The following is a 27,652-nucleotide window of genomic DNA, read 5'->3' as shown; positions in this document are numbered from 1 at the left end:
AATTAAAGGTCATTATTTTCTGGCTTCATTTGGCATTTGCAGCCCCTGGGAACCTTCCTTCCCAACTTTATTCTCACTGCTCATTCTTGTTTATAGATGACAGGGGACATGATGAGGAAGATGATGGAAGTGCCAACAGGGAAAGTCTCATGTCAGAGCTGGTTTTTTGCACTGCAGAGTGTTCTTTCCATTTTATTTCAACCCTTGTATTGTGTGAGGCAGAGGAACATTCATCACCATTTATGTGAGGTCAGGCAGAGGATCCAGTCTCTCTGGAAGCCCGGCTAACCTCGACTGCGTTCATCCGTTTTCTGTGTAAGTTCATTGTGTTGTGATATATTGAGTTAGGCGGGTGGGGAGATCCAGTGGCTGTGGATTGCACTGGGAAATAACAGCAGTGACGGGTGAGGTGGCTGTGGGGTCACGCTGCTTGAATTTCAGTGTCGTTCAGAGGTCTGAAGACCTTTATGCCACAGCTTGCACATGGGAGCTTTCTTTCCCGCATAGCAAAGCAGAGCAGTGGAGTTTGGGATGCAGTTGTCTGACAGGTAAGAGAAGACTTCAGAGCAAAGACTGTAGAAATGACCTCTTAACTCATCATAAATGTCTGGGACATCATAGTTCACTTTCTTCATTTAATAACTGCTTTACTCTGGACAATTTCTAGACCCCACTGGCTTTAAGTTATCATTGGTATAACTGGACCCTGGAGTTGTATTGATCTCTTTGGTTATTTGTAGGTAAACAATTGTAAATGTTGTCAGGTTGTTCACACACAGCAGAGGGGACCCAGGACGGTTCTGAGTTTTGGGCTATGGATGCACCATTTCATTTAATAAACAGAAAAACACCCTCCAGTCTTTCATTATCTTTCTGTAAATAAGCCAGATTTCAGAGGGTAATTGTGTTCTGTTAGTATCTTCTGTATATAGTCCTCAAACTGGAAATTGCTTTCCAGAACAGCAGTTCTTAGTCATTTTAATTACACAAGCTTAGTATAAGTTTACCTCCACTTTCACTGTGAATTTTATAAATGGATTTTGTTTTGCCAAATTATAAATTGTATGTGTCTATGCATTGTAACCCGTAATGCCTTTGAAAATCCAGCCTGGATGCTGATGATCAGGGTTTGGAATTATCTCCAAATGTGTTTTGTTTTTAAGTAAGTCGATGTGTGAAGTTTAATAGTGTGGGTACTGAAGTGTATTATTTCTTACTAGGTTTGACTTTTTTCAGTTTAGGTAATATATAGTTACATTTTTTATTTAAAATACGTAGAAGAAAATGTGGATATAAAGTTTGTGTTGTGCAATAAAAGTATATTTACTGGAAATTGCTGGAATCTGGCTAATCTGGTCTGCAGCCACTGCCGTCCCCCTCCTCGCATTCCCTGCGATCTGAGTTTGTTTTGCGTGACTGCAAACGACAATTAAGACACCAGTCTCTGTCCCAGGCTTCATTTAACAGCGCCAACCACTAACTCGTTCAGCATCACTTCTCTAACAGATGGCACTTACGCAGTGTCTGCTCTCTCCTTGGGCAGACCGACTGGTATCGGATCCTTTTCGTTCTTCCTTCCCTCATGCCCGCCTGTTCACGTGAAACAGCCCAGAGAAGGTCTGTCGCTGTCCCTGCTTGTGCAAGGCTCGAAAAGAAAGTAGATTTCTGGATTTGCTTAGCTGGCTGCGTTCAGAAGTATTTTCCCCTTGTTTCTGAAATAACTAAAGTAACATTTTCCTTGCTGTCCCGTTGTCTGGCTAAAGCAATCCCTGCTTTCACAACCGGCTGGCTGGGTTGAGCCCCGCTGTGAGAGGCAAAGACTACACCGAAACCAGCACACGACAGCACTGTGTAAACGAGACGGGAAAGAGGAGTAAGTTTTAAATAGCAGCGGCTGTTTCTGCTGCAGTCAGCATAAACGCAGCCGAGCGCTCACAGGGACAGTGCCTGGGCGGGAGGTCACAACAGCCTCTGTTGGCGTGTGTCTGAAGGGAGAGGGGGGCAGAAAATGAGAATCTGAAGAGAAAGACGCGTAGATACCCCAGAAGAGTGTGGATCTCGTCCTCTTTCCAGCCCGTACGTGACGCAGAGCCCTGGGCATACCGCGCTCAGTCGGACGTGCGGCAGCTCTTCGCTCCCGGCAATCATCCTTGCCTCTGGCCGCCTTCTCTGTCCCCAGGCCGGCCCGGCCGCCCCGCTGAGGGTAGCGCGGACACCCTCCGGCAGGGCTCCCGGCCCCAGGACCCCAGCAGCACCGAGGAGCCCTCAGGCGTCCCGCGAGCTTCCTTCCGGGAAAGGGCCTCGCCCCCGGAAGTGACGCCACGCCCTTCCGCCATCGCCGCGGACAGGAGGAAGCGCCGGGCCGCCGTGAGGGAAGAGCCGCCGCGGGAGGAGCGCAGCGTGGAGCGGAGCGGCGGGTCGTCCCCGCCGCCAGGGGACAACCGGTGAGCCGCAGCTCTGACCCGTCGTGCTTCTCGCTGAGGGGCCGCGCGCCGGGCCCTTCTCAGGGGCTGCCCGGTGCCTGGGCCTGGCTGCGGGAAGGGGTTCCCGCGCTGAGGGAGCCCCCTCCCCTGGATGCGGGGGGTGACACTCAGTGACAGTTTGGTGGCTGTCAGCGTTGTCGTCCCCGTCCCGTCCCGTCCTCCCCCCTCCCCCCATCGTCTCCGCCGCCGGTCGTTACAGTTCGTTGTAAGTCTCGGTGACACGGTGTCTGCGCCCGCGCCGAGGCGGGCCCTGCCGCCGCTGTCCCGCTGAGAGGGGGTCGTACCCGGCCCCTCGCTGCCCGCCCGGCCAGCCCCTTCCCCGGGGTTGGGGCTGTGTGGAGGGCTGACCGGGCTCCGGGAGGTAAAGTGTAATCGGGCTTAATGCACCGGGGTAGACAGAAACTTAGTAAACCAATTTCGTCCCTGTGCAGCTCCTAAAGCTAAATTGGTTTTATAATATGTGTTTTTATTATTTTTTAATTCCATGGGTATATTTCAGTAGTAAATTGGGGTGAAGGTGTTACTGATAACTTTGCAAATCTGACCCCTCAGCCTGTTTCCTTGCTAAGTTCCTTGCAGGTCGAAGAGGTTTTGACTCTTTCCTTGTAAGTATTACTGCTGCATGGCTTCTTATTATGAGACTAGGGATCAAAGTCTTTTAAACTCAAGCCAAATGAAGTTTGGAGTATATTTAAGATGCTGAACAGTGCATTTTGTATGCTTTTGTGGGTGTTTGTCACTGTGTGAGCACCTTGTGTAGCGTTCATGTTGTTCCCTTGAAGTAGGGAGTGGCTGTATTTTCAGAGAGGGTGTGAGATATCGAAAGATGAATGACGCACTCCAAGTAACAAAAAAGCTCTCCAAGGGAGTGGTTCAACACTGTCCTAAACTCTTCTGGTCTGGGCTGCCTTGGTCTGTGGCGACGGCACCATCACCTGTGCGATGGGGTGCTGGATTAACTGAGGGGGTTGTTATAGGCAAAATTCAAATCAGTTTCTTGGGGCTGAGCGGGGCCCTGATCTGTGAATTAGCAGCACTGCAGAGTTTTGGGAAGAGGGTGGCATTATGGAGATTGTGATTTAAATCCATTATTGATGCGCCTTGCTGTATTTTTCCTGTTTGGTCTTAGTCACAAAGCTCTCTTCAAAGCAGTGCTTTGTATTGGCAGTTCCTCATGCCAATACTCTGGGATGTGTACCAAGCAGCTCTTGGTTTTCCAGTTACCTGAGACTCCTTTGAGACTAATGGTGGATCAGCATAGAAAGACACAGTGTTTTCCAGGAACAGTACTTCACCCAGGAATTGGATGGGTTGGCCTTCCAGACTTGGTTACACAAGCGTTTTGCAGAGAGGAGGGTTAGGAAGAGAGTTGTAACTCAACGGAATGCTTTGCTGACAAAAAACCCCAAAACAACATGCAATAGAAGGGGAGAACAGGAATATAAAGGCAATTATACCAATTCATAAGATCAATTTACACAACAATCTATGATTATAAGCTTGAAGATACTCCATGATTCTGGTATTTAATTTTGTTTTGCAGTGTTATCTAATCTAGGGTTCCCTCCTTCCCCTTCTGATGTTTGCTATATAATTCTCAGTTACGCTTTTTTTTCTTCTGATGGACTACTTGTGACCTAAACTAGACCTAAAGATTGTGCTTGTGAAATCCTATTAAAATGCTGTCAGTAACAAGTCAGGTACAAAGTGCATAAGATGGTTTGAAGGTTTTCTCTGAGATTATAGCAAACCCGCTTTTAATTTGTATCCACGTGAGCATGGTTGACGTGTTGGCAAAAACCACAGGGCATGTAGAAGCCGATCGCTGCTGTTTCTGAGGAGATATTAGAAGTTTTAGCTAATCCTCCTCGTATTCTTACTTGAATTCCCAGTCAAACAGTACAAAGCAGTTTTTAGATGTTTCTTGTGATTTCATTTAAAAGTGCAATTATGAGTCACATGTAGATGGTGAGACATTAATTCATGAATACATGCTACTCCAGGCTGAGCGGTCATTGCTACGGGCGGTAGTTAAGAATTTGATACAGACAAAGAAAACTGTCGCTTGAGGTCTGTACTGACGGAGGGGGAAGATGCATCTTCACGTTGAAGTGAATTGTGAGCTCTGTGGGTTAAGTGGTGAAGCCTCTTGGTCATTGGGTTTCAGAGGTTTACAGTAGTGGCTGTAATTTCCCCTGCCAAATTACAGTACCAAACAGTGCGGTTTTTTCAGGTGGCTAATCAGACTCTGCGTGTCTGTCATCACACTTAATGACTGTGTCTTTTCTCAGGATCCTTAGTTAGCAGCCTGTACTGTTTATACTGGGAAATAACTGCTATAGTTGAAATTTCTTAATTGCAAGTAAGATGCACATTAAAACTGTAAAGACTCATGATCTATTCTGCAAAGATAGCAACCACGTTTCCTTCCTAATTCGGAAGTTGTCTAATGGCTTTTGTATTTTCTGTTCATGAGTCTCTTAGATCATATTGCCGCACCCTTTCCTTTAGAGGAAATTAACTCATCGTTAATTACCTTTCTGCTAATTACATGCCTGAATGTTTAGGATTGCACATGAATCATGACTATTTCAACACTTACATGGCTCTTAATAATTTTGTGGCATTTGGGTCAGTGGTTGCTCTTTGGAATACGTACATGTTATTTTAAGGATGTTTTTCCATAGGCAAAATTTGTAGTTGTTAGAGACATTAACCCAATCCTATCCTTCCACCCCCGCGCTTTTGATGCACTTTCTAATCTACCTTGTAAATTTAGTTTCACTAACTGAAGGTGTATGCCGTTTGTGGTGGGACTCGTTACTCCTTGGTCTGATGTGAAGTATGGTGTACTATTCAGGCACCAGTAAAATGTAAAACAGCAACTCTTACTGTAAGAATTGTGTGTTTGGAGACTTCCGCAGTTTTTCTACTTTTCCTGCTCTAAAATCCCATGTCTGGGGATGGTGCGCGATACTGCGTGAGACATTGTGAACACTCTTTGGAGCACTTTGATATTTTTTTAATGAGAAGAATTAATGCAAGTTGTTCATTAAATGCTATGAAGACTTAAACTTGAAAAGTCAAATCACGTTTGTACCAGTCCAGTGAAAGGACTGGTGTAGGTTGCTGCTAAGAGTTGTGCCAAGATTGTTTTGAGAAGACTGTTGATTTCAGGAGATAGAGTAAGGTAGGTAGATGAGAGGGGAGAAAAAAAATTACCACAAAACCAACCCAAACCAAAAGCAGAAGGAGGGGTTCAGATGTCACGAGACAGAATTTTTTTGTTCGTGGTCAAAAGCGTAGAAGGCTGAAATAGGCTTTGCAGAAGACAAAGGCAGTTTCATACCTTTGTGTCAGCCTGCCTGTTTTGAGTCTGTTACGTGAAGTATTTTCCTGGTTTTACAGATGTTTAATGAACTTTGGTACCGATATTGAAACTTGTTTACAGAACAAAGCCACTGCTTTCATTTCCAGAGTTAGCATGCAGAGTTCTTTAGAAACTGTTTTTCATAGCCTGTAATAATTATAAATTGACTTGCAGTTACCTCTTCCTAAAGGCGTCTATAGATTGATTGATAGAATGAGACCCCTTTCTATTCAGCTTTGATATGTGAGCTTTTTCAACTAGCTCTTCCATCGAAAGTGACCTAAACAATCCAGGACTAATAAATAGTTTATGAAAAAGTCAATGTCTTGTTGTCGTGGCAGTGATGCAATCTGCATTGCCAATAAAAGGTATCTGTTTGCCTACTCGGTCCCTGGGAAGTAAGGTAGGTACATGTTAGAGAGGAACAAGAAAAACAAGCTGGTGGTGTCTGAACTCATGATAAATCTATACTGCTTCTAAACCTCATGTCACACAGAGTGCTTTTCCTGAAGCCAAAGCTGTGTCTGCAGTCTTTGGGAACCCTAATGCGTTAAGAAAATTATCTTAGGTTGATTGCTGAAAAGAACTTGTTACATAAGTGTAGTCTCTTTCATGTGTACGCGTTAAATCAGCCCTTAGTGACAGACTCTACTTTGATGAAAGGAGCCCCTTTTTCATACCACATGAAAGCTAAGAACGCACTTGCTCTTTGCTGTGACTGATACCTGCTTTAATAAGTTTACTATGATTTTTTCCAGCTATTCTGTAATCTGGTCTGTGAAAATTAGAATATAGTCTTTTGCTGGTGTTGAGGACTTTGATTCTGATACGAAAGGTACAATGTCCTAGAGCAATAATTGCTGCTACTTCAGTCCCTATTACGGGATACTGATAAAAATGGCCTGAGGATTTATGGACTTATAATCGGAGGAGAGTGCGCCTTTTGGAAACTTAGAGCTAGATTTGTGCTTTATGTAACCCGCCTGCATATCAAGATATTACATGTGATCATCAGGTGTTGGCAAACTTTTGAGCTCTCATCTTATGCCATAGTTTTAATTGTGAAATAGTACTGATTATGGAGGTTTTATCTTTAGTCCCGTGGGAATCTAATGGAAGATCATCAGAGGGGAAAAAAAAAAAAAGTCAAGTAGTATCTGGTTGCCTAATTCTGTGTCGGTGCAATTTGGTTTAGTTCTGCACTGATGCTGGTGAACTTCACTGTCATTTTATATGAGCAGTCAAGATGCCAGACGTTGGATGTCCAGCCTGATGTACTTGGAACTAGACCCATATAGGAATGTGGGTGTCTAAGGTGGGACGTAAGCAAGGTGTTGCTGCCTGAGCTTTGATGACTGTTCTAGATTGTGTTCTGGTGTTTGTGGCTGTTTCCCATTTGTGTGTAGGGAATTAAGATTGTAGATTGCAGGCTGCAAGTGTCTGAGGACTAAGTGCTTTCATGGAATCCCTTTGTAGATTTAGATGTATCTTTTTTGCTTCCCGTGAGAAACTTGGGCTCCCAAGACCTGAAACTGGAAATCCTTGAAAACTAGGATATAGGTTTTGTTAAGCACCCGCATTCAATGAATACCGTTGCATTTTAGGTCAATCGAAAACATTTCTTAAAAAAAAAAAAACCTTTCCTCTTTCCTCCACTCTCCCCCAACCCCCCCCCCCCAAACATTCTAAGATGTTTATGAAAAAGCTACAGAAGGAAATCTGATCTGTCATTAGAGACCTTTGACATGCAACGCTTCACATGTGTCTAACATAATATGTGTCATATTCCTCATCTACCAGCAGTGCAGAAGTATTCATCTGCTCTAGATATCACTGCAGTTTGGAAAATAAAGCTCGACATCTAGAACAGGGTGGAAAGACATGGCCATGGGCAGCTGATGCTGTAGCTTGGAGTTAGTGTGCTGTCAGGCCAGACGGGTACTGGCTTGGGAATGCATGTGGCAGTAACACAAGGAGCTCTTTGGTGTCCATACAGTCTAGTCCTCTGTTAGCTGGGGTACAAATACACTTGATTGCCAGCAATGGGACAGCCTTCCATGTTGTAATTGTCCAGAATTAATCCACTTTTGCAGCTATGATGTAACAGCACATGTTAGCAGTGATCCTTTAAGGAGCCACACACATGGTCTGTTAGGTGGAGTTTAAAGATCATGAGCATAGAAAGGGGTTGGGTGTTTTTCATTTTTCAGTTTCAGAGGAAAATGGGAGGGAAGAAGCTTTTACTTGCAAATGAGTAACAAGGGGAAAGGGATTTTATAAATTAATGACTAAGTCTAAGAACATGTTCTTTTTCTAAACTTTTCAAAGGGATGATGCTAATTAACACAGACACTAACCTTTGATGAGGTCTAGTACTGGTACAGAAATGCCCAAAAGAAGATTCTATATCATGGTATTTGTGAGGAAATGTGTAAGACAGTGTGATATCTGTTTCCCTGACTATATTCACAGCAGAACTATTTGAAGCACTCACTGAGCAAAGCAATGTATGAGTACAAATACACTTTAAATTACAGACATTTGCTCCTGGGAGGGAGGCGCAGTTTCTTGCAGTTGTTGAGAAGTGTTTTAATTGGGATACAAGAGATGTAAAAAAGATGTTTGGTGCAGTGTACCTCTCCAAATTCAACTAGTTAATTTATGATCTTCTGGTACTTTATTACATTTCTTGCTTTTTTTTAATTTCTTTATTTTTAACATGGAATTTTGTTACCTTCCTTACTATTGCTTTCCCAACTTCTCAGTGGTCAGGCAGTATGGAAGCTGTCCAGAGTTGCCTACCTCTCCAACACTAGGAAAACAACAAATTTGTTCGTTCTTTTGGGTTATGTTACTCAGAAGTGAGCTTTGAACAGGTCATGCGTTCATGGCAGGAATGAAAATAAGAGGTCTGAGCATGCAAAATAAGAGCTGTGACTGTGCAAATACATTGAGGAGTTGATCGTTGAATAAAGAGTGATACACCTTTAGTTGGACGAGAAGGGAATAGAGAAAGGAAAAAAGCATTTTAAATACTCAAAAGTTCCAACAAAACATTTTTAGGAATGAAAGATCATAAAGTATACAGTGATCTAGTTGCAGAAAGTCGACTTGAGCTGGTTTTCTTACTCAGTTTATTAAAACTTGTTGAGTTGTTCTGTTCATTAAAATTTAAACGCTAACCTGCAAAAATTGGCTGTGAAACTTTTTTTATCATGGCCATATGTCTTTGAAGGAAGCAGAAAGCCTTTGCTTTTAAGTGCAGCATGTGATTTGTTCATATTGATTCAGGGTGACCTCTTTTGTCCCTGGGTCTGAAACTGATGTAACTGCAATCAAAAATACTTGAAGGGGAGGAAACAGGACAGCTTGCTTTCTAGTGGCTTGGCTTTGCAGCTGTTTACAAAACTCTCCAGAAAGAAAAACAAAACAAAAAAACCCAAAGAAACCTAACATTGCTATTAAGAGACCTGCATTGCTTACTCCAGGGAAAGCTGCTGAACTTTGACACTAAACAGAACTTTATTTTTAGTTCTAATGTACACAACGGACTAGCAGGATGCCAAAGGTAATTGTGGCACTAGTATGTGATTAAAGCTCTGGATACAGAAAGCTAATTTTTGTGCATCTGTATAGAGATGGTGAAAGTGCACAATTGGCATAGAAACCGAGTATGCTGTTAAGCTTTCAGAAAACAAGGTGTGGATGTGGGATAGAGGCAAGGTCATGTATTTCATTCTATCCTTTATTTTTCAGAAAATCTGAGTGTCCAAAGCACAGTGCTTTTGAATAAGAACAACAGACGCCTGAATTGATGAAATTGGCCTATAGACTGCAATTGCAAACCTGTTGTAACTTACTCCAGTGTAGCAGGTGATAGGATCAGGGAATTTATTTCCTTGGGCGATAGAGATCGGTGTAAAATTTCTCTGAAGTTTGTGTTATGAAAATGTTTTAATCTGTCGTGTCTTTATAGCTCCCTGCAGCTTACAGTGAAAGCATTGACTGATCATCTTTACCGTTAGCAAACATCACAAATTCACCATTTTGCAACATTGCAAATTTTATGCATGGTGGTTTTTTTCTAGTATTGGCATCTGCAATAGAAGCCTCTAATCAAAATCCTGCAGCAGGTTCTGTTTAAGGAAGTGGTTTTTAAACTGAATCAGGAGCAACTGAAGAGTTTGAAGCTTTTGCTTCCCCATTCTTTTCAGAATTGGTAATAAAGGGCATGTGTGATGCTCTGAGAATGGGCTGTGTTTCCAAATACTGCCAACTGCAATTTCTGTCCCAGGCTGTGACAAATGTGACAAACATTTGATGTTTAATTTCTGGTCTACTAGATAGATTGTCAGTCAGCAGATCTGTGTACCATCATAGTCAACATAGAGACCTTACTTGAGGAATCGGAAAATGAAAACAGTACAGAAACCAAAAGATTTTTGTGAAGACAATGTACTTATTTTCCTCTGTTAATTTGCCCATATAGGAATGAAGTAAAAAGCTCTCAAATATTTAAAATCTAGTTGTTGGGGTTTTTTTTCATTTTGCTTTGCAGAAGCATATTAATGTCTGTTTAACTGTCAGACATTTCTGTGGGAAAGAAAAGAGAGTATTCAACTGCTTTCTGTCTATATAAATGAGACTATGTCTATAAATTATGCCATTAAGAAACTGATTCCCTTAATATATAGACCTCTACAATTAAACTATTTTTGATTAGAAACTCATTACTTCTTTCAAAGATAGAAAAGATGTTAGTGGAAGGAGCCTTGATACTTAGATAAGATGCAATATTTGATTTGTTCCCCCCCCTCAGAGAAAATCCTATGTGTTTCCCATTACTGCACTTAACATAACTTGTTTAGACTAATGGGAAATGTTAAACGTTATCAGTCTTTTAAAATGGTTGTTCTTATATAATTCAGCTTGAAACAAAATAGCTGTTCCTTCCAATAGTAGAAGACTGTCTTTGGTAATGACAGTTGTGCATATCACATCTGTTTCACTGGATGACCCAGAGAAGCGTTTGAGGCTCTTTCTGAGACTGTCAAGTGCAAGAGCTTCCAGGGTGAGTAACCTTTGGTGGGCAGAAAAATGAGCAACCAGAGATCCAGGTTGCTCAAACATACAAACTTAGGGGTCATTATGAATCTCAGGGGAAAAAACAAGATTACTCTGGCAGTTACTGGCATTCTTTAATTTAAGAAAATCGCTTTTCATCTTGTTTTCCATACATTGCACCTCAATGTATGTTCTGTTTTCCTTGTGTGATCTTAAGTAATGTGCTGGAGGGGAGGGCAGGGTCTTCAAACTGTGGGGTAGCATTTGTTTAAAAATCTTCTGATTTTCCTGTTAGAGGAAAGAAGTCCTAGGGACACCTTTGGTTATTATGAATGTGAGAGCAAGAAACCGAATTGCTAAGGTGCTTGCTCAGCTTATGCAAAGCACTCTCTGCTGAGGATGGCAGGGAGAAAAAGGGGCTGGATTTGGTGACCAAAACCTGCTTTCCATTGCCAGGCTGTGATATTTCTAGTATCTGTGTATGTCAACATTGCAATGCAAATGTCAATATTTTAATATGTGGACCTTAACCTTGCTAGTTCAGGTGATCCTGTGCTGCTTTTCTCCTAAAATGGATCCAGTATTTAGAATTAGAATGAAGTAGTTGAAATGCCCTTGGGAGCAAGCTGGGATGCGGGATGGTTTCTGTCAAGCAAAAAAAAAAAAGAAAGGGGAGGGCTGGATCATTGGAGGACAGGCTCTGCACAGTGGTGGTGGTGTAGGCATGAAAATAAATCCTTTTGTTGCAGTCACTATATATAAATTCGATAGAGGTGTGCTTTATACAGATGCCCAACTTAACTCTGAAGTAACTTGAGTACTGAAAGAAATGGAAGTGCCCCTCATCCATGTTAATTAGCTGTGATAGTTTGCTGTGGTGTGAAGATGCATTCTTTGAGGCCAAAGATATGTCATCTAAAGTTTCACTAGTGTGATTCTTTGCAGAGACAGTCCCAGCCTGAATACAAACCTATTTACATTTTGTCCCTTACTCAGTTTGCTTCTTTTCGATGGTGACTGTAACTTTCTGTGTATCTTTTTTCCTCCATTGCTTTGTGCTTCTGGGACCGTTAGAACAATGCACTGGTGAGGTCAGAGAATTGTGCCTTTTTCCACATGTGTACGTAGCTGTATGACTGCTTTCCAGGCCAGCTGTCTGATACTATTTGCAGGTCAAAGCTATGCAAACATATGCTAATGCTGCAGTTGGCTTTCGGGGCTGTGCAGTTATATAACTCTGCCCTTCCTCCTGTGGCCTTTATTTTGTTACTGTGGAACTATTCAATAATTAAAAGAGGTGACTTCTTTCTTAAAGACAAGCCTTCAAAAGAAATTATTTCTAGCTGGCTGTTACCATGTTTCTGTCTTTAACCCTTTTTGTCTTTAAACAGGAAGAAAATGAACCTGAAATCTGAACGCAGAGGAATTCACGTTGATCAGTCAGAGCTACTGTGCAAGAAGGGATGTGGTTACTATGGCAATCCTGCTTGGCAGGGATTTTGCTCCAAGTGCTGGAGAGAGGAATACCATAAGGCCAGGCAGAAACAGATTCAAGAGGATTGGGAGCTGGCAGAGCGGTAAAGAGCTCTCTTTATTCCTTCATCTTTTACAGTAGGGTGACTTCACTAAATACTATTCCTGTCTCCTATTTTCTACTCCTATTTGCTCAGGCTCAGTTGCATCATAAATTCTCAAATTTGACCTTTGCAGCAGGAATTAAAATCTTCCTTTTGATGCAAAGATGAATATTCATGACATTCTAATTTAAGAGGTTTCGAAAGAAAGTCTGTGAAGTAACAAATGTAAACACCCCCCCAACCTCTCAACAACTACTTTGACCTAATTTGCATACTGAAATCTGTAATTCTAACTAGCAGTTAGAAGGGTGAAAGTGACAATTTTGATTAAAATACCTCTGCCTCTGGAGACTGCAGTTATTGTCTTGAATATAGCCAGCACAATGGTTTTACATTTCAGCTACTGGTTAAAAAAACTGGGTCTGTAATAATTCTTTTAAACTGTGGGGTTAAGCCCAAATGCATCAAAGCTTTAGCTTTAATAATTTAGGTAATTTTTCTAAGCATGTTTTTTCTGCAAAACAGTCTAGTTTTCCTAGCGTGATAAATGCTTGACTCTGAAAATGGGTATTGGAGGAAATCTATGCTTCAGTGTGAAAATAAGAGCAGCTACAACTGTTTTTTGTTAGATTTGGGTAGAAAGCAAAAGCATTATCCACTGCCTGAAAACTGCAAAGCATCCTTTTTTGAACTACACTGTCCTTTGTGTCACTTCCAGGTGTGAGTTACATGACATCCCCCAGAATTAACTGTTTCAGGGTTATGTGGATTCTTGAGATGGAGGAGCATCTAGCTGTGTATTAAGAGTTGATTGGCCATTGACTTGAGCTGGCCAAGATGTTTGTTCATATTGATACAGACTCTCTACTTACACTTACCTTAATGTATTAGTGCAGTATGCCAGAACTCTAGGAAAAAGTGCAAATGACTGAGACACATGTCTTTATGTGTCTGCACTCGAGTCTGGAACCCTTCAGTGGACTTGAGTTACCTAGTGATGCATTAATCAAGGTCTTTGGGGGGGGAAGAAGAAAAAAAAACACAAACAAAAAACAAAAAAAAACCCAAACAAAAAAGGCATTAAGTGTTGTGTTCACATCAGCCTGCCTGAAGGAATTGACATCTGTGGAAGCTTTCTGAACTTGAGTTGTGCTATGGTTTGGAAACTCCAAGTTTTCTGATATCTGACTATTCTAGACTATTACCTTAGGCCCGAGTTGTTTGTTTTAAAAGTTCTCTTTACTGTCTGGCACTGGAACAGATTAACCACAAAGGCAGGTAGAAAGTACTTGAAACCTTCTCTAGCTAAATCAGAAGGTGCCAGGTAAGCTGTTGAGTACAGTACAGAGGACGTGTCATTTTTTCCTCTGCCATAAATTTGGCTTAAACAGTTAATAAGGACTTCAGTATTACTAGAGCAGATAGTTATGCTGTCAGTCTTAGGACATCTATGTACAATAAAACAGGGCATTTAAGGAATTCTTTAGTAAGTAACTGTTCAATAGGGAGATGCTAAAGGAACAGGTAAGCTGTGATTGTTTGCTGTAGTGAACAGACAGGCTTGTCAGCACAGATAAGACACAATTCCTGCCTCAAGAGATTACAAATGCAAGACCATTTATGGTCCATTCTGAGCTGGATGGATGTTTAAAGAAAATTGCTCAACCTTTTAGCATCTTGAAGGGCAATATAATGTAATCTATTTTAATCTTTCTGCATAGGAAAAAAAGTAGCCATTGAAGGATTAGCATGTTTGCCATCCTCTACTTTGTACACGTCGATTAGATGGGCTTGGTCTTTGCAAAGCACCTGTTAGTGTTGCAGTGAAGCGGTTTGCCTCATTCATTCAAGCAAGCATATGTATTACCAAGACTTCAAAAACAAATTATGACAGCAATGATCTATTTCCCAGAATATTTCTGAGATTGTGACAGAGTATTTCACTTGCTCAGCTGCAAGCCATAGTTTTTATCTTTAGTAAAGGATTGCCTGTGGTAGTAGGTTGTGAAACTCAGAACACGATGCAGAGAGGAGAGCAACTGAGTCAATTATTGGAAGTCCTCCCACAGTCTTTCCCCTCACCTCTGCCTTTGTAGAATTCAGGGCTGTGACATGATTATACTTCAGTCTCCTCCCTTTTGACCTTACTATTTAGTCCTCCCTGGCCATCTTAAACTTTCCCTCACTTTCACCATTGCAACACAGAAAGAGTGGACATAATGTAGTGAAGGGAGATGTGGTAGGAAGCAAGAAATGAAGATGAGTATAGAGGAGAATTAGCATGTCAAATGAGTAATTAATGTATTGCACAGGAAATTAGCTTATTTGTGCTGGTTTTAAGCACTTAAATTAGACCTACATTTTTCTAATTCCAGGCTTCAGCGAGAGGAGGAAGAAGCATATGCCAGTAGTCAGAGTACCCAAGGGGCGCAGTCACTGACCTTTTCAAAATTTGAAGAAAAGAAAACCAATGAGAAAACACGAAAGGTCACTACTGTGAAGAAGTTCTTCACTGCTTCTTCCAGAACAGGAGCTAAGAAGGGTAACTGTCTCCTTTGCTTTTAATGGTTCTGTACAACTTCAGTTAAAAAGTATTTTTGATAGATAGATGTACTAAAAAGCAGAGTAGTGCTCTGTGACTTTAAAAAGTTGAAATAATGATGCTTCTGGAGAGCGATATGTGAAGTCTTACTGAAAACACAGAAAAACACGAGCTTTTGGGTGATGCCAGTCTCAACATGTGGCCGTTTGTGTCAGTTGTACAGGAGTTCTTCCACTAAAGTGTAGCACAAATGTATTCCTGGTGGTGGTCTACCACTGTACTGCTGAGTGGAAGTATCTTGTTCATATATCACAAATTCTTGCTAGATTCATGAGTGTGATGCTGTGGTTTAGGACTTGGAGGGGAACTCTTCCTGAAGAAAGCAAGAGAAAAGGCACAGACTGTCAGTCAGCTCAAACAAACTGATATGCCAAAGTGTGGTAGAAATGCTGATTAAAATATCAGGTTATGCTACCATAATGGATCACTTCAACAGCTTTAACAGGAAAATTGGAATGTGTAAGCAGGGTGCCTTTAGATTAAAATAAATGTGAAAGGAAACTTGTAGTGTTTCTGCATATGTGGGTTGTGAATATCAAGTTTGTGGTTGGCTGAATGTTTATTCTACAGCATGTGTTACAAGTAAGAATGATTAATGGCACTGATGCCTTTGCATAGCAATAGCTTACATGGGCAAAAACCAGAAAATGCTAGACTGTGGAGGAGGCATTCCAGAGGAAAAAGCAACATTAATGTATCTTAGCCTTATAGATGATGCATTTCCTTAATAAGAAATTCTAAATATGTCTGGATTTCATCTTAGAATTTGTCTTGGTGCATGGGCAGCAGCTGGCTAAATGAGGCATTCAGCTATGTATTAAAAACTTTTTTACGTTCATTTTTCTCACTTTCCATGTTTTCTTTTTTTATCCCCTTCACCATCTCTCCTGACGTGCTCCCGCTCTTGGTGTCTTGCTTGCTTTTGCATTTATTTCAGTGGCTCAAGAGAAAATCATTAAGCAAGGACAGCTTGGGAGGGAGCGAAATGCTGATAACATTCTCAGGGATTTGAAGGAGATTTTTACTCCCTCCTGGGAACTGGCTTCCCCTACTGAAGGTAATGCAGTACAGCTTGAGCAAGCTGTCTGCTTGATTTCTAGTAAGCTTACTTCTTGGGCTTTGCAAAATGCAAACTAGGGTTGTGCCAGTTATAACTCGTGTTGTTGAATGAGAAGATGACACAAAAAGAGCAAGTCTAGCATCTTGAACTTGAATCTCTCAACCAATTCTTTGCTTTTTGGTAGGGAGGATATAGGAATAAAGCTGAAGCTTCTTTGAGCTCTACCTCAGCGTGACATCTGAAGGAATATGCAGTTTCAAAAAAATAAGAATTTTATAAGAAGTAGCTAGATCTTGTGCTGCTTCATATTTTTATCAAAATAAAATTGCAGGTTGCCATTATAAATCTGATTATAAGTTGAAACTACTTCAATTTAATAGTTCACACTTCAAGAACTTTTGCATTCTCAAAACATCTCCAGATGTTTGTTATTAATCAAGATGACAATTTCCTATCAAGAGAAGATGTGCTGATTTCATTTAAACCAAAAGGATGGCAAAACCCTTGATGTAAACAGCTTTAGGATCCTGTCCTATGTTGTTTGCAGTTCTAATGTGTTCTGCTGACTAAAGAAATTTGGAGAACTTTTTATTTTGCAAATTCTATGAAGATGAATGGGTATGTGTAGTAGAGCTAATGACAATGTTTTTTTAATATTCTTGGACTCAGATCCGTGACCATGGCACAACCATAGTGAATCACTGGAGTGCTAAAGTTCTGCTGTGACAACTAGCATTTTTGTAGAATGCCTTGAGAAAAATTTTTTTAATATAGTATTTATTCTTTGTAAAGGTGATCCTTTCTTAGCTCTTCCCATACTCTTTCTTTTCATTTTGGCGTATCTCCTCTACTAGGTTCTCTTTAACTTGTTCAGATGGAATTTCTTTTCTGTAAACAGCTTCTTTTTAGTTAGACTTAATTCTTTTAGAGTACACAACAAAGCTGAAAATATGTTGTTGCTGAAAGTACATTTGTTCCTGCGGTCCTTAGTAATCAGTGCATATTGTACAGATTCATTTTCCTTAAATCAGGATTTCAACACAATCAATGAAGTCGCAACATTTCTGAGTGACTACCTGTAGTTCTTGATGTGTGTCGTTAAAAAGACAGTTCATTCTAACATTCAATTTTTTTAATGCCTACATTAACAGTAATCTGCCTCAGTTGACTATATCTCTATAGTAACTAAAAAATAATATATTTTAAATTTATGACTGAGTCATATTCATATTCCTTAAGGTCAGGTACCAGAATGAGGTTCATTATTTTTATAATACAGTGAACTCAATGTTGAAATGAGTAAATAAATCTTTAGCTGTTCTTTGGAATGAAGTCAGTAATTAATTGTGGGGAAAAAAAATCTTAGAATTCTACCCTTTCAAAAGTGTACCTGCTTTGTTTATTGTTTCAAAACTGTGTTCTCTTCTTACTGGTTATATAACATTAAATGTTACAAATTTAGATCAACATATAGTGATGGGTGCCATTCAGCTTGAATACTATACAGACATTCTGTTTTGAATCTCAGGTATAAAGAATGTTGGAGGAAATCCCCTCTGGAAAAACTGTTCTTGTATAACTAGAAAGGAGATTGATTTGCACTTTCTATCTTGATTGCTACAGTTGGAATGTTAATATTTGTAAAACCTTTTCCATTCTTATCTTTAAATACCATAAATGTTCTAATAGTACCTGACCAAATTGTCCAGAGAAGGTTATGCTGAACTGTAGAGGTCCTAATGAGTCTTGTGCTTTGGTCAGATGATCAGTGTTTGTTAGTCACTGGATCATACAGCTTTGAATTTACTGTAGTGCTGGATTGCTTTAAAAGCAAAAAAACCAACCAAAGCTACTTCAAGTTCAAATTAAACATACCAATTTAAATATACTAATCCCATTTATTTCCTTTTATTTTGGAGTTCTGCATGTATGCTTATTGAAAGAAGAATTTTTTGTTGTGCATGTTAGTATTTTCAGACTGAAAGATATGTTTGTATCACGTTGATCATGGATATTTTCATGTTTTCTGTCTCTGTGCTGCTTGCTTTTCATCATGTTCATTTACATCATCTCTATTCAATCCTTCATTTTGAACAGTGTTGGCTGGCAAGTTGAAAGGTGGGTGAACTAAACTTGGGTAGTGGAGGTATTGGATCAGTACAATTAACTTGCAACATATACCTTGGGAAATCAGATGTGTTTGTGTGGAAAAACCCCGTGGTTGCAGCTATATGAACTTGAATCCAGTGCTGTGTGCAGTCTGTGTTCCTAGCTCCTTCTTGAGTGCCAAACACATTCTCTCTTGAAGAGATGCAGTGCTTTTCCTCTTGCTGAAGCAGAAATGGCCAAGTTCTCATTTACACTGCAGGTGTGCTTCTGTGGCATCTGCTGCCCAGCAAACAAGGGCTGCTGCATTTGCACCAACCTCACGCTCCCCTTCCTTGTCTTGTGCTGCTGCTCCTGTGACCTGGTAGGAAGCCAGCTTGAGGAGCTGATCCAGCTGAAAAATAACACCATAAGAAACACTGATTGCTGACTAGGACTGCCCCAAACTACTATTCCCTGAGCTAGTTCACAAGCCAGTTGAATGAATACTTGTGTTGGTGCAAGTAAAGGCGAGGGAAAATGGGAAAGGGACCTCTCCATTATTTTAAACTGCTGCACGGTCCTATCTGGAAGCCTTGATCTTACCTTGGAATGAAAATGTAAGAAACCCAAAAGCAAACTCACGTTACAGTAATCTGCTAATGTAAAAAAAGCCATTAGTGTAAATGGGTATGTGGCTATAAATGTTTCACTTCAGTGGAATACTCAGTTTCCTAGAGTTCTGTTTAATAATATCCAGCATTTCACTGGTAAAGCTTGAAAAATAAATGCTTATTCATCTGCACAGTTGAAAAAAACAACCTGAAATTTTAATACACATTAAATGTTTCCCGAATTCATCCATCAGTATAAAAAAAGCTAATCTGATGTGCCCACATTTTCCCAGCAGAGATCCAAGAAGCCAAGGCTCCCAGCCCTTCTATAAACAGGCAAGCTAGCATCGAGACAGATCGAGTATCCAAGGAATTCATAGAATTTCTCAAAACATATCATAAACCTGGACAAGATATCTATAAGCAATGTAAACTATTTTTGGACACAATGAATCATAAAAGGGTAAGTTTTGCATGCCTTATTTATATAAATAAAATGGGCAAATTAGGGAGAAATGGGGAAAATGCTACACTTCTTCCAGCAGTTTGGGTTTTATATATTGTATACAGGAGTCTTCAGTTGATATGCTGAGTCAGATGAAGATCTAGTGGCAGTCTTAAATTCTGAATACTTTCCTTTTTGGTATGGTATATGACCAAAGAAACCCTCAAACCACAGTGTCTCAGATGTCTTGAGAGAACTTTCCTTTGCATCCTGAATAAATTAATTCTGAAAGATAAAAATGTCTGAACAAACAATTTTCTAGATAAATGACTTGTAGAAATTATAATATATTACATAATGAGTTTTCAGATATCTTAAGTCTAAAAAGTTATAAAGATAATACAGTATCAACCCACAGATCCCCTTTTCTGTGGGGAAGGGGAACTTGACTGTGCTTTTTTTTAATATGGAATAAGGGTTACATCTTCATTCTCAGTATAAAATATTTAATATTCCTGAAATATTAATGTGTTTGTAGTGCCACCTATGGTTGAAATGAGTCAGTATTCACAACCTCCTCTTTTTTTTTTTTTTTCCGTTCCCCTACCTTTTCTATTTAGCATGTAGTTACTCAAATTTTGTCTTCAAATTGGACTGGAAATTAAAGGGAGTTTTGATGGAATCTTACATGCCCTCAAGGCACTTTGAAAACATCTTGAAGGTTTTTTTTTCCTTTTAGAACTGATTCATTCTGAGCATAGTTTGTGAAAATAGTGTATTATTATTATTGATGATAATCACTAAAGGTACTCTCCTGGTTCCTTGATAGTTTGTGCTAGTCAAAAAGAAGTCTTTCTCAAAACATACAGTTTGCTACTACATGTAAACCAGGCCTAAAATGCAGCACTGCCACCAGAGCTGAGACTTTGTGTTCAGAGTAACTGTCTAGTTTTTGGCCTTAGAGAATTCAGAAACTAAGTTCTCTCTCCATTTATTTTTTTTAATATATATATGGTTTAATGGTGAAAAGTGACTTCAGTAAAATTAATTATAACCCTTCAAACCTCCAATATGTTCTTCAGTAGCTCAGTTAGTTAATGCCCAAAAGACAATGTTGTTTCAAATAACATTGTGAATATATTTCATAGTAGCTTTATCATTAGAAGTGTTTACTGTATAGGTATTCTTTCAAATCTATGACACATGTTCTTGGGTTTTTTGGTATACTGTCATCTTTTAAAAAGTTATAGAGACAAAATTGGGAGCAAGCATTCTGCTTCATAGTCTATGTTATTTGGCACCGTTGCTCAGGGATGTGTCTGGGGGAAATAGCATTGCACCTGTCCCATTCCGTTGCTAATATACATCTGTTCAGCCAATAAACATAAGCTGTTCACCTGTTAAGGAGCCAGTACGTCTTGGTTTCTCGTATTTTTAAATATAGTTTAGCCAACATAAACACCTCTGATATATTTGCATTCTCAGACTGTTACTGCAGCTGGACACTTTCCTTAAACAAAAACGGAACATCAGAGGCCTTGCTGCCATTTCTTCCACACATGCACACTTACTCAGTTTTCTGTCACAGGACTTAAGTATTGAGGAGCAATCTGAATGTGCCCAGGACTTCTATCAAAATGTAGCAGAGAAATTACAGACACGTTGGAAAGGTATCATGTTCCTCTTCCTCATATCTCACTGCTGAAAAAGTAACGTTTTGAGGATAAAGCCTCTTGCATTTTCAAGTAAAAATGAAGCATTCCTTACTAGCTTTCAGAAATGCTGTTAACAAATTCTAGTACCATAGTTAAAACTATTCCCAGCAGCACCAGTTCTATAAAGTTTTGCAGTCTAAATTCATTGTTTTTACAAGTTTTTTTCTTAGACTCTCAATTAAACATGGTTCAGTTGTTTTCACTTCTTGTTTTAAATTCAGTACTGTTTGTTTAAAACTGAGGTTTAATGTGTAGCCTCAACCCAATTAACAGGCTCTGTGCCTTACGTTGCACTGTAATGCACAAGAAGCCAGGGAGAGGGGAGTGTTCCTGTTGCAGACTGCTTTTATGCGCCTGGTATGCAAGTGGCACAGCTTAAACGTACCCAGGGACTTTTTGAGAGACATAAACAGGAACAGAGGATTTTGAGAATAAATCCAGTGAGGTCTTCCAAGACTGTATTTTCAAGAAATGTTCTTGTTAGCTACAAACAGCTGAACCTAATTTGTGTGTTGAATGTGCCTCATTGTGAACCTGTGGATGTACTTTGGCATGCCACTATGGTGTTCTCACCAGTATATTTTTACTCTGCTGTACAGAGTGAAAATGCTCCAAGTATATCAGTTCTTTATTAACTCAAGTTGGCTCAACTCAGTAGTCCTGACTTGGTGATATTATGACCAAACTCTGTTAAATCTTCAAAACAGCCATGGAATACTTTATTTACCTTTCAGTGCCCCCTGAAAAAGTTGAGAAAGCAATGGATCAGATTGAAAAATACATTATGACTCGGCAGTATAAATATGTCTTTTGCCCTGAAACAACTGATGATGAGAAGAAAGATCTTGCTGTCCAGAAGAGAATCAGGTAAGTCTTTGAAAGAAAAATAGTTGAGTAATCTACAGTCCTGTGAATGAACTCTGAATCAAGCACGTTAAAAATACTCTGCTGTACATTCAAAAATGTCAAGCTTTTTAACAAGGAAGAGTTAAAAATACTTTAAGAAACAGAGAAGGAATGAATAGAATGAATAATGAAAGCTGCTATGGTAGGAAAACTAATTGGTGTGCTTTTGTTAAATGATAGCAAAAAAAGAAAATATTTTTTCTGGAAATAAATTACTTCAGTGGAACAAACTAGCTTATAACTGGACTAGTGCCTCATTTACACAAAGCACTCCTTGTACATTGAATTCAAGAAGCAGCTGGTTTCAAACACCTGAGCGTTACTGGCACAGAATAGTGTAACATTTTTTCTTGTCACAGGGCTTTGCACTGGGTAACTCCACAAATGCTGTGTGTTCCCGTCAATGAAGAAATTCCAGAAGTCTCTGATATGGTTGTAAAAGCAATTACAGGTTTGTGAACAATGATGTTTACATTTACAGCTTAAAATTTCATATCTCTTGTTCATAGAAATTATTTTCTGCTGTCATCAGAAGGGAGTCCAGGCTTTTAGATTTGTGGTAGTCTTTGTGGTATTGGACTATCATCTGTGAAGTGGGAATAATGTTGCTATCACAGGAGTGACGGGCTTACCTGACCTATTTGAAATGCTTGGACTGAACCAAGAGAAGGTTAAATAAACAGATAATTCTATAGAACAACAAGCACCGCACATAAAAATGATGCAATTTTAGTATTGTCCATTAAGTGTCCTACTCAATCAGGTGTCTGATTAATACAGTTTTAATGATTTGAGAACTTTTTTTTATCTTACAGATATTATTGAAATGGATTCAAAGCGTGTCCCGCGTGATAAATTAGCATGCATCACCAAGTGCAGCAAGCATATATTTAATGCTATTAAAATCACAAAAAATGAACCAGCTTCTGCTGATGACTTTCTTCCAACACTTATATACATTGTTTTGAAGGGAAACCCACCCCGCCTGCAGTCTAACATCCAGTATATAACACGCTTCTGTAATCCAAGCAGGTTAATGACAGGAGAAGACGGCTACTATTTTACGAATCTGGTAAGTGCAGGAGTAGTGTTGACATCTTGTACAACAAGATTGTCTTTGATTTGGATGGAGGAATTTCCAATAATACGCAGCATAACATAGAAGGAAAATTAAAACTAATCTTCAAGTAGTAGTTGAAGTTACTTAGAGTGCAGGAAGCTCTTTTGCTTTCTATCTCCCCTCCCTTCTTCTCTGCTTTCCAAACCAGGCAGTGTTGTGTTTTCTTTTAATTAAACTCTTTATTTGAACAGTCTGATAGTAAGACTTGGGTATATTTTTATTCTGTAAGGCAATAAGTATTTTCTGTTACTAAAATCCTGAGTTTGGACTGCGCAGATGTTAGAGGTGCAAAGTTCCACATTTAAGCTCATGAGAGTTCATCTCCTGAAGGGGCTGCAGAACTAAGCCATTAATGTGTGGAGGTAAACAGGCTTTTTAAAGCTTCTGGAGGAGGCATTTATTTGTGTACTTGTTTATATTAGAAGGAATTATGACTATGAATTTGGCTTCTCTGCATTTCCTCATAAAGCAATTCTCAAAAATATGTAGTTGAATGAAATACTTGGAACGTTAAAAATTCCTTTCAGTGGGAGGAGAGCATCCACAAGGTAAAATGGGCGTTTGACATTCCTTCCTTCAGAAAAATTAATAGAGAGCATAGCAGATCTCTGCTGATCAGATTATTAAACTTTAATCTAGTGCTTTTGTCTAGCTGCCATCTTCTGTTCTTTCGCCTCCAAAATGCAGTGACCCTGAGGTTTGTAATGTGTGTTATCCCATGAGTCAGTACTGTTCAGGTAAAGCAGCGTCTTCCTGTAGTATTCTCTGAGTTTTCGACTTCTTCAGACTTTGGGGAGAAGAAAGAGGCATGCGAACTGTCTGATACAGTTAGCTTCTGGAAAAGCTCTTTAGGAGCAATCTGTTGAGGCATTAAATAAAATAATCAGTTACTGGCCTAACAGAAGGGTTAAAACATAGATCACAATGTAAGTTCCAATCTGTAGCTTGCAATGATACTCACTTTCTGTTTTGTTTGTAGTGCTGTGCCGTGGCCTTTATTGAAAAACTGGATGCTCAGTCTTTAAATCTAAGCCAAGAAGATTTTGATCGCTTTATGACTGGTCAGACATCCCCGAAGAAGCAAGAATCTGACAGTTTTTCACCTGATGTGTGCCTGGGTGTTAAGCAAATGTATAAAAACTTAGACCTACTATCTCAGTTGAATGAGAGACAGGAAAGAATTGTCAATGAAGCCAAGAAGCTTGAGAAAGACCTAATAGATTGGACTGATGGAATTACAAAGGAAGTCCAAGATATTGTTGAGAAATATCCATTAGAAATAAAACCAAAAAATCAAGCCTTAGCAGCTATTGACTCTGAAAATGTGGAGAATGACAAGCTGCCCCCACCACTGCAGCCTCAGGTTTATGCAGGATAATTATCAGTGTTAACTTTGAAAAGCATCATTATCCTCGCCTAGTACTATCCCCTAGTTGGGAAGGGAAGTAAATTTACGGCTAAAAATCAGATGAGCTTAAATTAGTACATTTTTAAAGGTACTTTTTTTGTTTGTTTGTTTAAGTGTAATGAATTGTATTTATTTTAGTCAAGTAGATTTCTATTAGGCTTTTGTGGGTTTTTGAACTGAATTTAAATTTTCTACACAAACTGGTGTAATTTTTAAGCAACACTAGTCTGTTGACATCTTTCCTGGAAGCTTTCTTGTAGGCATGCACTTACTTGTTTTTAATAATTAGTTTAAGAATTCGAGTTCCAGCAGAAACTCAAAAGGTACCAATTGTAGTCTGACTTTATTCTGTAGCTGTAAAGATGAAATATATATTGTAAAATATGTAAAATTGTAAATAGATTTAAAATCTAATGTCTCAACTGTGCATGACATCTTGTGTACGAGTGAAAATGATATAACGGTGTTCATTTTAGCACCTTTCAGTTAAATCATGTCACAGTATAAAGGCAAGTATACTGTCAGTGTTTCAGTAAGCTAGATGCTGTAACTGGTGAATTACAGTCAGAGAGGATGTTGTTGTAATGATCTGAAAACCTGACACTCATCTCATAATCTGGTCTGTAAAAAAAAGTGTTATCTAAAATACGACATTACTTCATGTAAACACTCTTTCTGCTCTGTCAGTACACCTGATAGCCTTCAGTGGCGCACGCAAGTGCTGATATTACTACTTTTGAACAGAATGTTGAGTTGAACTTCAGAAAGGAGGGAAATATCTTTATTAAAAATTGCATAATGTGGAACAAAAAGGGGGCAGGGAGGAGATAGTGCAAGAGTTGCACCAAAAAGTGGCTTTTCTGGCATTGCCTGGTAATTTCCATCAGTGGTTGAGGTCTTGATTGCTTTTTTGACAATCCTGGTAGATAAATAAGCTCATATAATTAGAGGCTGCTTTTTAGAAGAAGCATGAGCCATTGTTCGGAGCAGAAAAGTGCACTTTATTTTCACAAAAACATCAGTCTTCTGATCTTTAGTGACTCCCTTTAGCAAAGGGCGTTACCTTGCTAAAGTATTGAACATCAAGGTAAATATGGCTTCATGCCACTAAAAGTTTAGATGGGTGTATTTCAAGTGAGGAATAATAGTTCACTCCGCAAAAAGTAACCTCTTGCAATATAACTTTTTTATGCCAGTGAAACATTTTATATATCATTTTAAATATCTTCCAGTTAATCCAGTCTGCCACGACTTGTTTGTGTACCTGAGATATCTGACATAAATACTTAGCTTGAACTACTCTGAAGCAATGTTAAGTTCTTACCATCAAGGAGGAAAGTACCTACCTCTTTATTATGCTCCACTGCTTTAAAAATATTGCTATTTTAAATTTGCATTGCAATAATTTCAGACCACAACTGTGATTTGTCCCTTTTTGTCAGATGTATTTAGCCGTATGAACTATGCATTCCTAGTGTTTCAGAGATAACCGGTTACCCAAAACTCCACTGCTGAGATGAAGCACTGAGCTAATTGGATGATCACAAATTATTTAATGTATCCATGTATCACTGCGCCCAAATTGCTTAAGATCTGACCAGTGTTTGCAGTAAATAATACTGCAAGGTCTTAATTTTATTTATAAACACTAGGTGCTAATTCTGATATCCAGGTACACAGGTTTTCCTGAAGGGGAGGGGGGAAGTAAACTTTTAGCTATCGTGTAAATTGCCATGTTTAAATAAAAGTGTGTACATTGTGCCCTTGTTAATGAGTTCCTAAAAATCTCGTCACTGGGTTTTGTTATGCTGTTAATGATTAATGTGAATATAATTGTGACCGCTTCTGCATTCTCTGCATTAGGGAGACACAATTCTTAGCCATTCAAGTGCAAGTCTAGGTAACAATGTCTTTCTCTTTGCAGAAAGATCGTTGTAGTGATTAAGTACTTAAAGACTTGCTGGTGCATTTGTACTAAAGTATCTCTTATTCATGTGCCATCCTGTTATCAAGTCACTAAAGTAGGAGTGTTTTCAGCAAACAAATCCTGGAATCCCCTGTGAGGCAGGTAAGATGGATTTCCATACCCCATCGAAAAGTTAGCAAGCAGGAGTGGTTTGCTCTTGGCCATAGTATAGCCTGAGTAGCAATAACGCTGGGAGCAGCTCTTGCGGGAACTTGCATTCTAGAGTGTGAGTAACTCAACTGCTTTAAGACCTTGTCAGTATTTTATTAGGCAAATGACCTGTCTGTAGGTAAAATGGCATTGCTGTCGTAGAGACATGCTCTGGTCCCACAGGTGAGGTTGGGATAAGATACAGTGAGGGACCCCAGTTATGCAGAAAGTTGTGAAATAGTATCTATGATCAAGTTACTTGTGAACCAGAGAATTTAATTGAAATACTATCTTAAAATGAATTGGACTACAGGCTGCTGTGCTTTGGTGGCAGTCACAGTATCAGAAATTGCCTTTTTTTTTTTTTTCCCCAACAGCCCGCTACTATTTCAGTATTACTCAAAATGAGGACTTTGCAGCTCATTACTGAAAGTTGTAAACTACTTCTTTGCATGTGAACTACCTATTTTGCTGTAGTAAAGAAGCTATTTTACAGGAAGTACTGGTTAATTAAACTGTACAACACTTTGGTTTCACAATTATGAAATTAAATTGATTCTTCTACCCAGTTACCATCCATGTTTACAGATTCTCTGGTGTATGTTCTCTTGTGGCTGGGTAGCTCATGCTTAAGGGAGGGAAGCAGGCACAGGTAGATGCTGATACCTATGGCTAGTGCTATTCAACAGCAGTTTGGAAAAAACAGGGGTTAAGAGGGTTGGGGGGAAGAAGCAGTGTTCCATCTGATCAAGAACTGAACCATGGAGGCTGCTTTGTGGCTGCAAAGCAGGATAGAACAGTTTGGTGCTTTATCTGAGTATGCAGTAGGAGATAAACACGTCCTTTTGCTTTATCTACAGCCAGCATTCTTTTGTCAGACACATACAGAACTAGTGTATGTGACTTTTGATCTTAATTGTCTGAGAGGCTTGCCAAATGAGCGTTGGCGCTACTCCCTCCTGCCTTCCACCAGCCTCGGTCAGGAAGAGTCAGTCATTAACTAAGGAGAGTAATTCAGTCCCGTCCTTAGACACCTTCAAAGCCAGGGTCACTTCTGACCTGTCTCATCTTCAGGAAAACGCTGTAC

The 27,652-nt window shown here is 39.5% G+C and overlaps 1 protein-coding gene across 7 annotated transcripts; it reads left to right on the top strand.

Moving 5' to 3' along the window:
* Positions 1-190: 190 nt before the first annotated feature.
* RABGEF1 (RAB guanine nucleotide exchange factor 1) lies at positions 191-27,140 on the top strand. Of its 7 annotated transcripts, none has more exons than XM_054847293.1 (10): positions 191-315; positions 12,309-12,494; positions 14,870-15,036; positions 16,034-16,153; positions 19,152-19,318; positions 20,889-20,970; positions 21,750-21,882; positions 22,281-22,372; positions 22,737-22,993; positions 24,021-27,140. In XM_054847293.1, the coding sequence occupies exons 2-10, from the start codon at positions 12,316-12,318 to the stop codon at positions 24,417-24,419; spliced, it is 1,596 nt and encodes a 531-aa protein (XP_054703268.1). In that variant the 5' UTR covers positions 191-315; positions 12,309-12,315; the 3' UTR covers positions 24,420-27,140. The 7 variants fall into 7 exon arrangements, with proteins under 7 accessions (XP_054703268.1, XP_054703267.1, XP_054703271.1 ...); XM_054847292.1 differs by having other exon boundaries at positions 19,149-19,318; XM_054847297.1 differs by lacking the exon at positions 191-315 and adding an exon at positions 2,304-2,444 and having other exon boundaries at positions 19,149-19,318.
* The last annotated feature ends 512 nt before the right edge of the window (positions 27,141-27,652 follow it).

The sequence above is a fragment of the Grus americana genome, chromosome 19 (genome assembly GCF_028858705.1).
Source record: "Grus americana isolate bGruAme1 chromosome 19, bGruAme1.mat, whole genome shotgun sequence".
Lineage (NCBI taxonomy): Eukaryota > Metazoa > Chordata > Aves > Gruiformes > Gruidae > Grus > Grus americana.
The sequence above is the reverse complement of the archived record's forward strand: the minus strand, read 5'-3'. Positions and strand labels throughout refer to the sequence as shown.